Source organism: Lynx rufus, unplaced genomic scaffold, assembly GCF_022079265.1.
Source record: "Lynx rufus isolate CCGP_SWC_20201006 ecotype Redwood Valley unplaced genomic scaffold, mLynRuf1.p SCAF_7, whole genome shotgun sequence".
NCBI classification, from domain to species: Eukaryota; Metazoa; Chordata; class Mammalia; order Carnivora; family Felidae; genus Lynx; species Lynx rufus.
The window spans coordinates 17,689,701-17,704,374 of record NW_025814889.1 but is presented as its reverse complement, the minus strand read 5'-3'; the positions used below and the strand labels follow the sequence as shown (position 1 = coordinate 17,704,374).

Here is a 14,674-nt window from a genome sequence, read left to right as displayed (position 1 = left end):
GAGGGGGGAAGAGAGGCAAACCAGGAAACAAACTCTTAAATCTAGAGAACTGATGGTTACTGGAGGGGAAGTGGGTGAAGGGATGGGTTAGATAGGTAATGAATATCAAGGAGGGCACTTGTCCTGATACGCACTGGGTGTTGCATGTAAGTGATGAATCACTAAAATTCTACACCTGAAGCTAATATAACAGTGTATGTTAACTTGAATTTAAATTAAAACTTGGGAAAAAAGTAATACATACATACATAAAATAACTTTAAAAAAAGAACTAGTTCTAGATTAATTCAACGTGTGGGGTAAGCTTCATAGCATCTTTACCACTTTTGCCACCAAATTAGTAAGAAAAATGCAGCAAGACTGGGCAGTAAACTAGAAATTCCGACAACTTGACTTGAGCTTTTGAGAAATTAGTTTTTATGAGCTTAAATTCCCTTTACCTACAATAAGAATCATAGTATCAGGCTATCTTAGGTAATAGCTTGGGGAGTAAATTAATACAATTTAAGAATTTATTTCCAAATACTCCTTTTCATGCATATGCATTTTTAGGCACTGGGACAAAATAATTCTTGGTCAAAACATACCCGAAGTTTTGACAAACTCCAAGTTTTAACAAGCTCCCTAGGATCAAATTGCTATCATCTTGGGGCAGCTGGGGGGCTCAGTCAGTTGAGCATCCAACTTCGGCTCAGGTCATGATCTCGTGGTTCCTGTGCCCGAGCCCCGCATCGGGCTCTGGGCTGACAGCTCAGAGCCTGGAGCCTGCTTCAGACTCTGTGTCTCCCTCTCTCTCTGCCCCTCCCCCACTTGCGCTCTGTCTCTCTCTCTCTCTCTCTCAAAAATAAGCAAACATTAAAAAAAAAATTTAATCCTATTATCTTTAGTAATAAGAACAACAGACATGTGACTGGAAGTACCCAGTGTGGTGCCGGGGGTTTTGCATACAGTACCATTAGTCCTCTCAATTACCCCACACAGTAAGTGTAATCACCCCTCAAAGAGAAAAGCAGCTCTAAGTACTTGTCTGTGGTAAATTTAATAAACAGAACATCTGGGCTTTGAAATGTCTGTCAACAAAGCTCTTTAACTATGAAGCCTCCCTAAACCAGGGACTACACTACCATATGCCTGCTCCTAACCCTATTTTCAATTTTAAATAATATGCCCAAAGTGACCAGTATATTGAATGAGCTCACTATATCTTAATAATCAAAGGATCTTCAAATTTCTGTAAACAGGGATGCCTGGTTTCATGACCAGATAGTTCATCACTAACGTGTCAACTCTTAAAACACTGAAGTCCACTATGCAAGTAACACTACCACTTAAATTTTCTCTACATGTAAACATTTAGATCTCAGAGCATGCTTGTTTAGACAGTCATATAACTGATATATAATGCTATTTTTTTCTTTACAAGCAAATATTGTCTTCTCCCTGAAATGGATTTCCCAAAAAACAAACACGACTACATTATAATAATGAAAAGATGTTGCATACTACCTAATGGTGAATCCACATGACAAGGAAATGCCATTCACCCATATACTTAACTGGAAATCTTCTGGATGTGTTTTTCTTTACTCAGCTCTGGCTACAGAGTTCAGAGGGTACTACTGATAAAAAGTTAATCCTCAAAGAAGAATCTCTTCTGGTTTTTGACAGTCTTAAGCACCAATAACAAGCTGTGACTGTTTCCCGGGCCATCTGGAAAATCCTCTGGTCTAATTCCTTGGTTCTCTATGAACTTTGCCACTTATTAGGTGACCTCAGACTCTTCTCAGTTGGTAGAGTGTAGAAATACGCAAAACTCAAAATACATATCTGACCTCTGAAATGTGCTTAAAGGTTCCAAATCCTTGGTTTTGGACATGGTAAGGAACTTTTCCACCTACTCCCAAGGGTACCCAAAATTCTCCCCTGGAATACACCTCCCTGGAATAGAAAATCTTCCATGGGTGGGGTGACCACCCATCTGGGTTGCCACAGTTTATGCCTGTTGTCCTAGCATAACAATTAAAACCTCTTTTTTTCTCCCTCTCAAGCATTCCTGTTTGGGTAATAAATTCAACATTGCCCTGTTGGGCAATACATATTAATATACAAAGGAAATAAATCCGTGCAAATAGCAATCTTATTCACTTCAGGTAGCCACTGATTTAACCAGTAACCATCCTATTGCCCAACTAGGCAATACTGTGAATTGGCAATAAGACCAATAACTGTGGATGGAAAGTACAATGTGACCCAAACATCACCCCACTGTTCCATAGGCTCTTCACAACTGTGTCTATGTCACTGAAAGGCAAAGATATAAAGAGGATTTCAAGACAAAATAACTTTGGGTCATGTAAATGTTGAAATGTGGCACTGGGAGAAAAATTGATCTCTTTCATTATCCGGATGTTTCACCAGTTAAAATGTCAATCGTTGCACTTTCCACAAAACATGAGAAACACCCTGTCCTTTGAAAAATGTACATTTGTTTTTTAAATCCATCACCCTAAAGATAGGTGGATGTGGAAGCAAAATGGTACAGTCACCTCCGTAAAAATCTTGCTGAATTGCTCAGCTGTTTCTACCAATGACAGTCATCCCAGTATACTTCAAAGGACATTTTTTAAAGTATTCTAGAATTTATCTGTGCTATAAAATATAAATCAAATTCCAGTCACCAAAGTTTAGGTTTTTCCATTAAAATTCCCCTACATAATTCAAAAAGTTTAAGTTGCAATTATAAATATCTGAAAAAAACCAGGGGAGCCAAACACATTTTGGCCACTAATAAATGCCTGACACCATATTGTCAAACGCTAAGTATTTATAAAATCTAAAAAATCATCTATTCATATTATAAGTGTTCATTACGGTGATTTTGATTATTTGGTTGCTTTTATTTTAACTTCCTGTGATTATAGAACACACTTCACTATTTCTAATCAGAGCATGAGAAATGGCACTGTTCATAATTTTAGCAAAATTTTGCTGAGTTCATCAGAGTAATATTTTAAAATTATGACAAAGCTTTCTCTTGCATATTTAACCACTGCAGCATATTGGCCAAAGAAAAAATTCACTGTAGCAGCTGAGGAAAATTCTTCTGGATTACGAAAATTAAAATATTTATGAATCTTCTAGTTCAGAAGTAAATCGCTTTTACGTTATATAAGGGGGAAAAAGTTTGTATGGGAATAAATGGGGAATGTTGCATTCCATAAGCATATATTAGATCTTAATATGATTATATCAGGTAAACATTTTAATACTTACTGTAAAGCCACAAGGATCTTTTCTCCACTACATATATTATTTACCTTGCCTGCAGGAAATTTTTAGCATAACATTTTTCTTAAAAATATGAAAGACATCCAGAGACAGCACCACAGTGAACATTAAATGCACTGCATTGGATTCTTGGTTAAAACTTCCTTCACTTGAACACTGTATCAACTTCTCCTTTATTTTTTTCTGACTTCTCCTTTAAAGTGTACTTTAAAGTACTAGCATTTCAAATGCTCTGAAGAATCCTACAATTAAAAGAACTTTTTTTTTTTCCACCAGAGTTTCCCATACTATTTGATTCGGACACAGATCTGTCCAACCTTGCATCCTTTTTGAAACACATATACAGTCTTTTTCCATGTTATGATTGAAAAGGGTATATAAATTATTTTATTTTTGTGTGGTAAAATATAGGTGGCATAAAGCTTATCTTTTAAACCATTTTAAGTGTAGTTCAGTAGAATAAGTACGTTCACACTGTTGTGTAACCATCACCATCAGGCATAGTCCAGAACTTCTTCATCTTTACAAAGTGAAACTCTATACCTAGTAAACACCAACTCCCCATCTTTCCCTCCCCTCACCCCGGCAACCCCTATTCTGCTTTGTTTCTATGAATTTGACCCCTCTGTGTACCTTGTGTAAGTAGAATTATACAATATTTGTCTTTTTGTGACTTGCTTGTGCTATTTGGCATAATGGCTTTAGGGTTCATCCACGTGGAATGTGTCTAGAAATTAGGTATATTTTATATGTAAATTGTTCAGCCTGCGAATGTATATGCCTTTAGATATGTTTGGAACAAGGTACATTTTAATTATTTTATTAGAAGTATTTAAAAATAGGGGCACCTGGGTGGCTTTGTCTGTTAGAAGTCCAATTCTTGGTTTCAGCTCAGTTCATGATCTCACAGGTCCGTGGGATCAAACCCCACATCAGGTTCTGTGCTGACAGTGCAGAGCCTGCTTGGGATTCTCACCCTTTTCCTCTCTCCCTCTCTGCCCCTCCCCCACTCATGCTTGCTCTCTCTTTCTCTCACAAAAATACATAGATAAGTTTTTAAAAGAAATATTTAAAAATACATTGCAATGCAATGTCCCTCTTTTATACAGGATCATATTAGTAAATGTCAAAAATCTATTGTTTGGAATCATGCAGTATTTGTCCAATAACTGGCTTATTTCACCTAGCAAAATGACTCCGCTTATATGAGGTATCTAAAATATTAAACCTCCTAGAAGCAGAAAACAGAACAGTGGTTATCAGGGGCCAAGGGTACAGGGAAACGGTGAGTTGTTGTTCAATGGGTATAGCGTCAACTATGCAAGATGAATTCGTTTAGAAGTCTCCTGCACACTACACAGTCAACAATACTGTGCATTTTTTTTTTGCAATACTTCTATTTAGGGCTTTGTCGAAAATACGGCCTTTCATAAATTATTTTCAGAACGGAGAGACAGAAAAGGGGCATGGGAAGAAAAAAAAAACACACCTCACTTAGCTGCTCGCTAAGACACGTTCGGCAGGACCGTTTTTCCCCTTCGTTTAAACGATGTATTTGAAGCTCAAAGTGCTGTCACAGGTGTTTGCCTTTGAAACTCCCCCACAAATCTCCATGACAGGGACTTTTAGGGTCGGCGGCGCGGCGAAGTTTTACGGAGCAGAGGCATGGAGTCTGTTTACAACTTTGACAGGTGCTCTCTTCCACTCGAGAAAGTTCTAAGACTTCTGTCTGACAAGTTCTGCAAGCCTGCCCGAAGGAAATCTTGGGGGTGCCCTGGACCCACATACCTGGGCACTGCGCCATCGCCATCGGCTGCTGCGGTCCTTGCAGTAACCGCCCCATTTCTGCTGGAAGAACTGGAAGCGCGCGAGCTCCCGGCCCGGCGGGGGGCTGCCCGGCGGGACGCCTCGCTCCCTCGGGGCTGGCTCCCGGTGTCACCGCGGTCCCGGGCCCTCCCGGTCTCCGAGCACGCAGGCGCCCGCCGCTGGGGGCCGCCACGCCTCCCCGCATCCCCCGGCCTGCGCCCGCTCGCCGCGGGGTCGCCCCCTTCCGGGAGGCGGCGCGGCGTCCAGAGGCCACGGGCGAGGCCACGGCCACAGCGCGCGGGAAGAGCTCGAGGCGGGGCGGGGCGGGGCGGGGCGGAGGGGCGGCGTTCGGCCACCGCATTCCGCCGCGAACGCGGGGTCGGGGTCGGAGATCCCTGCACAGCAGCGTTAAGTGCTTCCCAGCGAACACGACCCCTAGACCTCGCGGCGCCGGTTCACCGGCACGGCCCGGGGGCGGCTGCCGGGTCCGCGGGGAGCACCCACCTGCTGGAGGGCCAAGAGCGGCGCCCGCCCGCCGCGAGCTGTCGAAGCCCAGGGCGGCCGTCCGCCGCGGGGAGGCCTGTGAAGACCGCGAGGCCGCGGAAGAGGAAGCGGGAGGGTCGTCCCCGCCCAGGTGCCGCCGGCCGTCCGACCCGCTGCGCCCCGGGCCCAGGGCGGCGAAGGGTGGCGGGGCGAGCCGCCCGGGTACGAGTAGGGGGCGCACGCTACGGTAACCGGCCAGCGTCTGTCCCCATGTGTGCGGCCACACGTGCTGCCCCACCACGTTAAAAGGGTAAAACTCTCACGTTCAGTGTTCTTACAAGAAGGACACAGAAAAGCTCCTGGACAAAGACCGGCTGTATAACTCAACAATCACAGACATTAAGTATGTGCATTTGTTGTGCGTCCATTGTTTTTCAATAAAACTGTTTTTAAAATCTATCGTTCGGGGTGCCTGGGTGGCCCAGTAGGCTAAGCATCAGACTCTGGGTTTTGGCTCAGGTCCTGATCTCGGTTTCCTGAGTTCGAGCCACCGGTCGGGCTCTGCGCTGACAGTGTGCTTGGGATTCTCTCTTCTCTCTCTACCCCTCTCCCACTCGTGCTGTCTCTGTCTCTGAATAAATAAACTTAAAAAATAAAATCTATCGTTTGGTATTATAGTGATGCTCTTAGGAATTAGTTATGGGAGTTTTAGCTTCTGTCGTGAAAGGTCTCTTGACTAGTTTGCCTTAAGTCCATTTTTTGTATGCCATTTGTTTTCTCTCTCAGCTGTGGCTCCATTTCTGAAGACTGTTTGGCTCAGCGGTTCTCAAACTTTAATATGCAGAGGAACCACCTGAGACATTGTTAATGGCCAACTTTGGGTTCTGTAAGACTGGGCTATGGCCTGAGGTTCTGTATTTCAAAAGAGCTCCTAGATGATTCCGATGCCACTGGTCCACAAAGTACACCAGAGTAGCAACACTCTAGCAACACTCCTTTTCACTTAACAATTAACTGCTTTATAAAAGGCATGGGGCTAGAGGCTCGTCAACTACTCTTGTTAAAAGTATCTAAAATTAAGAGGATCTTGGTAATGAAAGAACACCTGAGTGAGTGTGACTTTTGGGAAAAGCACACTGACTACATAATCCCAACTAACAGTATTCTTTAGTTAATATTTCCTGAGTCTCCAGTAAGTACTCGTGCTATTCAAACTGCATATATAAGCTACACAGTCCTAGAGATCCATCCTAAAATGGGATAAAAGGAAGGTATAAAAGCGTGTTGCTTGTGCTTTATGAACATGGGAAACCATAAGAAAAGTTTGCATTACAAACGCAATTTGTAAAATACAAACTTAAAGTAGGCGTAGAATGTTTCAAGGTGGTTTTAAATGTCAAAGGGAACAATATATATAAGCATGTGTAACAATATATATAAGTGTGTGTATATATGCACAAATATATTATTTTAGCACAGAAAATAGTGTAATATAAATTCTAGTAATTCGATTGCTTTATAACTTCCTCAAAACAAAAATGATTGAACAAATATGTACACGAAATACTCATGTCAGCATCAAATATGGACATATATGCATCAATATATAAATATTTCATAATATGTAATATGGCTACATTTTTATGTCACACCCTCTATATGAAGTTGGTCTCAATCAATCAAACATGCCAGGTTTTCTTTGTTCAAATGAAATGACATAATTTGGAAAATTTAACACACTAGGAAATAACACTATTTGTTGAAAAGCACAGACATCTGTCCCTTCGCTCAAAGGAAATAGCAGAACGGTATCAAGATATACTCCCCTGGAAAAATCCCAACTATGTAACCAATGAAACTACAAGAAAAAAAGAGAAATGGGAAAATATGTTCAAAATCAAATGCTAAAATATCTACTGATACTCCGGGTGGAATTTGATTTACAAAAAAAAGAAACAATTACAAGGAGAACATAAAAAACCCTTCACTGGAGGGGGAAAAAGGGAGGAAAAAAGCTAAGTGTCAATATGTGCAATTGAAAAGAGAAGAAATATATTTACTTTCAGCCAATGAACCCAAAAATAATGCAAACTATTAGTAAGGTGAATTTCTTCAAAAGAAATGACCCAAATTTTTGTAAGAAATTTTAAGGCATAGAAAAGACATTGACAGGGGTGCCTGGGTGGCGCAGTCGGTTAAGCAACTACTCTTGATCTCGGCTCGGGTCATGATCTCACAGTGAGTTCTCAACACCTGCATCAGGCTCTGTGCTGATGGTGTGGAGCCTACTTGGAATTCTGCTTCTCCTTCTCTCTGCCCATCCCCCACTGTGTGCACGCACGTGTGCGCGCTCTCTCTCTCTCAAAATAAATAAACAAGCTTAATACATTTTTTTTGAAAAAGAAAAGAAACTGACACATTAGAGAAAATGAATTGTCCTCACATATTTTTTGAGTGAAAAAAGACTGTACCCAAAAATTCCACCAAGATTATACTGGTAAATTGATTTTTTTTTTAATCTAGTATTAAAACCAAGTGTCTGAGGCATTAATGGAATTGCTGTTTAAAAACAGGCATAGGGGGGCGCCTGGTGGCTCAGTCAGTTAAGCGTCGACTTCGGCGCAGGTCATGATCTCAAGGTCCGTGAGTTCGAGCCCCGTGTCAGGCTCTGTGCTGACAGCTCAGAGCCTGGAGCCCGTTTCAGATTCTTTGTCTCCCTCTCTCTCTGCCCCTCCCCTGTTCATGCTCTGTCTCTCTCTGTCTCAAAAATAAATAAACGTTAAAAACAAAAAATTAAAAAAAATAAGTAAAAACAGGCAGAGGATTTTTCTCCCTCGCTTTCCCATCTCCTCTTTCCTGCATCCTGTTCCGTTGCTCTTAATAAAATCCCTACCGATCAACAGAAGCATTTTGTACAAAGAACTTTTCATTTAAAAAGTGACACGTTGCAATATTTCTTTCAACAAAATACATCGCTAAAACTGCAGCAAAACAAATGGCAAATTTTTAATAATTAAGAAAACCCACTTGTTTGTGATATGGGATTTGGATTAATTTAGTTAGAATTCATTGTTTCCAAAGAGACGCAAGTATCTTAGTTGCTAAGTTGCCTCATATGGGATCCATCATTTGGGTTTTAAATTAAATTGTATTTCCTTTCAAATACAACTAGACTTGAATAATAATGGGACTTCTTGTCATCACTCCTATCAAAGCCTCTCCATAAAAATCCTAAAAGGGAGGTGCTGGACCTAAATTTTGCCCAGTCATGAATACCAACCACAGCTGACATTTCTACAGGCATCATGGCTGCCTAGAAGGCAATGGCAGCCCTCCTCTTGAAACCCTCCCCACAGCTTTCTGTCTAATTGGTCAGAATGCAAAATGCCCTACACTTAATAAAGGTCAGCAATCCATAATATATGTCTCCAGAGGGAAAAGTATAAAGGGGTTGCCCTTCCCACCCATTTTCCTCTTTAAAACACACACATACCATAATACAATTACTCACTTGTTCAACAAAGTTTGCAGTATTAACAGAAAGTACCAAAGCCTTAAATTAGCTTAGAGACCCCCACAAAGAATAGTGCTAATAGCTTCAGAGTGAGAATAAACATTCATCGTATTTCATACATGTTAACTTTACCTCACTCGGTGCAAAGACTTTTAAATCCAACCACAGTCGTGAATGTGAGCATGTGAAGAAGTAAATCATTAATTCACTTACAGCAAGTTGCCGGGTCTTCATCACTGTCATCAGAACAGTCTGGCTGAGAGTCACAGACCAATTCCTGGGCGATGCACTGGCCACTAGCACAAGTGAATTCCTCTGTGGAGCAAAGCTTTCTGGATGGAGCACGTGTACAGGCATAGACCCAGAGCTGATCAAGCCCAATAAAACCCTTCTGGCTCAGAATAGTCCCTTCAAAGATAATCTTCAAAAGGAAAAACATGAACAATTTATGAGTTGATAATCTCCTTTAAAAGAACCCTCCAGGGGCACCTGGGTGGCTCAGTCAGTTAAGCGTCCGACTTCGGCTCAGGTCATGATCTCGCGGTTTGTGAGTTCGAGCCCGCCTCGGGCTCTGCGCTGACAGATCAGAGCCTGGAGCCTGCTTCACATTCTGTGTCTCCCCCTCTCTCGGCCCCTCCCCCACTTATGCTCTGTCTCTATCAAAAATAAATAAATGTAAATGTAAAAAAATAATTTAAAAAAATAACCCTCCAAAAAAGAATAATAGACATTTAATAGTTACTGAGAAAAACACCTGTTAAAAGAGAAGCAAATACAACCAATAAAGTTCCTACTTGAGAAGCCTGACTCACATGTATAATTGGTCTGAATGAAAAAAGCCCTACATTTAAGAAAGGTCAGCAGTCCATAATATATGCCTCCCAAGGGACCAGGACAAAGACTATGGGCACAGCAGATCCACTGAGAACCCACCCATGAGCAAAAGAAATACTACATGCCACTTCACCCTTGGCAATGTCCCTGACTGCAAATTTGTTACTTGAGCATCATCTTCACTGCTCTCTTTCTTTAATATTCAGGGAAAAGAATAAGTATGATCACTACTTAGAGACCAAAAGCTATAACCGCATCTGGTTTTTAAACTACTGATATCAGCATTGGCATGCAAGAAGGGAAATGTTAGGCAAATACTAAGGGGACACAACAGAAGAATAGAACATTTAAAATAATAAATATAAAAATCTATTTTCAGAGAAGAATTTCTCTAATAATCAAACAAGTGCTAATTAAAAGAAATAAGTCTCATTGTCTCCAGCTGAATTGCGAGGTTTTTTGAAAGTATACGGTATTAGCAAGTGCAATGACCATACTTGCCAGTCCAATGTAAGATAATATCAAAGTATTATCCTTGAGCTTCTATCAAGAGCAATGGCTAGCTTTCCACCAGAGTGGACAAGAGGTATGAATACCTGACTCTACTAAATAACTATTTCTCTGCCATCCAATACGGTAGCCACAAGCTAGAAAGGGCTATTTCCTCAGCCACACCAGCCACATTGTAAGTGTTCAGTAGCCACATGTACTACCATACCACATGTATGGTAGCTATTGGCTACCATATTGGAGAGCACAGATACTTAAATTTCCCCTTATGACAGAAAATACTATTGAACAGCAGTGAACAAGATGTTGTTAATGTGTAAGATACTAGAAATAAAGACTAATTCCTTTGACTTTCTTCCAGCTTAAAGTCTCTGAATATATTTTCTCCTTTCCAAAAATATGAATATGTATACATATACATATATATGTATGTATACATGTATACATGTATACATATACACATATATGTATGTATATACATATGTGTGTGTATACATATATACATATATACACATATATATACACATATATATGCAAAAATATGAATATGTATACATATACATATATATATGTATATACATATATTTGTTCAGAATTACTTAAGGGGGCACCTGGGTGGCTCAGTTGATTGAGTGTCCAACTTCGGCTCAGGTAATGATCTCGCCATTCATGAGTTAGTGCTGACAGCTCAGAGCCCGGAGCTTGCTTCAGATTCTGTGTATCCCTCTCTCTTTCACCTCCCCCACTCACCCTCTGTCCTCTTTCTCTCTCTCTCAAAAATAAATAAAAACTTAAAAGAATTACTTATGATCAAGTTTCAGTTTGTAAATATATCTAACAATTTAGTCTAGAAAATAATATTAAACTTAAATCATATATAATAATAGAAAAACTTTGTATGCTGCTGTATACCATTCTACATATGAATATACTATATATATAGTATAAATATATATAAATTATTGGATCTACAGTTGTATATTTTTATAGCAGCAAGAGATCAGATGTGCATAAATGATATCAGTTTGGGTTTCAAAATTGATGAGTTTAAACTTAGATCTCAAAAGGGTGCTATTATTGAAAAGTTAATTACATTTAATATGCACTTGGAATTCTAGAATAGCTCCCAAATTACTCCCTTTATATTTTGTTTTATCTCTGAGTTAAATAACAAAACAAACTTTTATATTCGGTTTATGTAAAAAGAATGAAACTCTAATCATTTAGTACCTCTTTCAGAAGTTATAAAGATAAATATCGCTTAGAAAATTAAAATAGTGCCAAATGTTATTGCAATAGGCTATGATATAAACCTCAACTTTGCTGTGATTAATACAAAAATGCTATGGTTCAGAAATTCCAATCTGAGCAGTAAATGGGATTCTAAAAATCTGCATGGTTATACTTCAGTTTCATTCGGGTTCTCCCTTTCAAACCTAGAAAGATGTACATATGTGGTATTATCATAAAGGAATGAAATGGGTTTCATGAGCCACATGTACAATCAGTCTTATTATTTTATACTCACAGCCCAGCAAAAAAATATTTATACACTCTATATACAATACAATAGGAAAGGAATCTTAAATAAAATAATGCACTTCAAAAACAAAATTATGAATGGCAATTAATAATACCAGCTATTTAAATGTTGATCCTACTGACATGACTACATTTTACAATATTGCTATATTAGAAAAGAAGGAAATGACAGGTAAATATTTAATATGAAAGTTAAAAAATATCAGATATGCTTTTCTGCACAATCTCAACTCTATATACAACATGGAATCTTGAGTTAAGAGATAGTATTCCCACTGAGCACATGTATATTGCAGACATATCTTTGCAAAGGTAGAGTTATCCATGTTTCATAAAGATGTAAATTACTGCATTCAAAACATTTGCATAGTCTTCACTGATTTTCAATACCAATTTATTATTTATCTGCTTCGTAATGCAGTTTGCTTCCTTGTTTTCAGTGCATGGTGTTGGAGGTGGGGGCTGTTAGGGAGGGAGCCCGTGTAAAATGAGGATGCTTTAAACATGAGGAGTCACACTCTGGCTCTTCTACTCAGAGGAAATGTGGCCTGAGAAGGGCTAAGTACAATGAAAAGAAGCAGGCAATGGCTCTCCCCAAATATAGAAATCTATATCATTAATTTAAATGCTAATTTAAACTTAGGAATGGATGACAAAATTCACTACTGCAAAACTACAAATTAAATTTACGATATAAAAAAGTACTTGTTTTTCCATTTTGTACCTTAAATGTCTTCAGTCCTTCTGGTATTAACACCTCTGCTTTCACCCATTTTCTGTCAGTTGATGCGCTATATGTCCAAAATATTTCTTCTTCCTTTGATTCAAAGAAAATGACATTACTAATTCCCCAAATTCTACTCTCATATTCACATATGTGCTCTCTCAATTACATTTCAGTTGATATGAAAATAGTAGGAAGCCTAAAGTACTGGTAAAAAGGTGTTTAACATTTTTTAAAGGAACAATAAAATGGAGGCAGGGGAGGATGAAAAGGCAGAGCCCAGAGGATTTTTAAGGCAGTGAAAATGCTCTAGATGATAACATACAGTGGATACATGTCACTCGTACCTCTCTCTCTCTCTCTCTCTCTCTCTCTCTCATAAATAAATAAATAAATAAATAAATAAACATAAAAAAACACGATGTTATCAGATATATTCTTCTGCACAATCTCAACATATTTTTTTCTATGGGAGAATTCATTCCAAGTTCCAAACAATACAGTTATTGTCTGGAGATTATATTTCCATTCGACTCTCTTGTTCTTTCAAAGACCTTTTTGTGCCTTCTAGAGCACAATGCTCTGTCATGCATTGGTAAAATGATCATCTTCCAGGTTACAAAGTACATGCAAAATTATGCTCCTATACACTATGAGGTAAAAGTCTATAATGTACTCCAAAATGTGGCCTATGTTATTGTGCCTTATGACTTGTGACCATGCTGTTACACTCTGAAATAACATATTCTTTAGATTCTGTCCAACATGCAAGTTAATTTGACACTTCCCTGCTAAAGATAGACCAGATTGTTCATAATGTTTACCCATAAGATGCATTGATTATTTCAAATTTCAATAGAGTGAATATGCAGAGTGGCATAAATATGTCTCAGGTTGAGCTCTGTGACTGCCTGTGCCCTCCTTCCACTGTGAGATAGAAAACAGCACCAGAAGATAACATCTCGTTGTAATTCAAATTTCACATGACACTTACACTTTTTCAGACTCTTGTAAGCATTTATCTCCCCTCAGCCTCACTTATTTCATTCATAGCCAACACTTTCTAAAAACGAATCTATTTTCAACTCAGTCCTTTACCCTCTGATGTCTGCTCCAATTTCCAAGTCTTGAATATTTCAGAAGATAGTCTAAACCCATTAAAAAAGTACTTCATTTTATTACTTATTCATATCAACTATTAAGACTTCCACTAGACAGTGAAACATCCATGGCAGACGTATTTTCAGCTGACAGCCCCCACGTCACTTCAGGATGAACCAGAGCGACCCAAAGTTGGGACACACAACTAATTTTTCTTTCAATAATTTCCTACACAACCTCAGTTATCTAGCATCAAGACACTTAACGTCCTCCACACACGCTTTTAGTGACACTGCTTGGCAAGTTGCATTCAGCACGTCCCCTCACTTTCATTTATGAAGATAACTTAGAGCAATCCTGCTTTTTTTCCAATGACAAATTAATTCCCCTCTATTCTACCTGAAGAAGAATGTGTTTACAGTTTTTTGAAGTGCGCAGCATTCTTAAACTTAAATGGCTTTTTGTACACTAAGTTAACAGTATGTTGTGTATGAAATACAGATTTTTCTAGCACATTTTCCTGTCTGACAGCACAAGTAATGAAAAAGAAAAATAATTTCTTCCAACTAAGTAAGTCAGCTTCTATTTTATTCTCTCCTCAATCTCAGACTCTTATGTAGTTACTTTCAACAGGTGCCAACGAAAAAAGAAACCCTCGGCTCAGAAAAACGTTCAAGTGAAGTTCTAATTTTCCGTTATCTTAAAATCATTCAATCAATCAATCAATACAAATTCTGAAAACGTCCTTACTCTCCCAGACCAGGATCAATAATGCCATTTTACCTTTCAAGGAAAGAATGACTATATCTCCTGGAGACCTCAGCTTCTCCTTTCCTTTTCCAGTAAAGAAATCAAAGGTACCAAACTCAAGG

At 39.1% G+C, this 14,674-nt stretch overlaps 1 protein-coding gene across 1 annotated transcript in view; it reads right to left on the bottom strand.

The window, feature by feature from the left end:
- Nucleotides 1-14,674, bottom strand: part of MALRD1 (MAM and LDL receptor class A domain containing 1) — a 794,572-nt gene that overhangs the window by 681,333 nt on the left and 98,565 nt on the right. Inside the window, exons 10-11 of the mRNA XM_047066301.1 lie at nt 12,702-12,794; nt 9,305-9,512 (exon numbers count right to left, since the gene is read on the bottom strand). Coding sequence (XP_046922257.1) covers nt 9,305-9,512; nt 12,702-12,794 — 301 coding nt within the window. The remainder of the gene's footprint in view (nt 1-9,304; nt 9,513-12,701; nt 12,795-14,674) is intronic.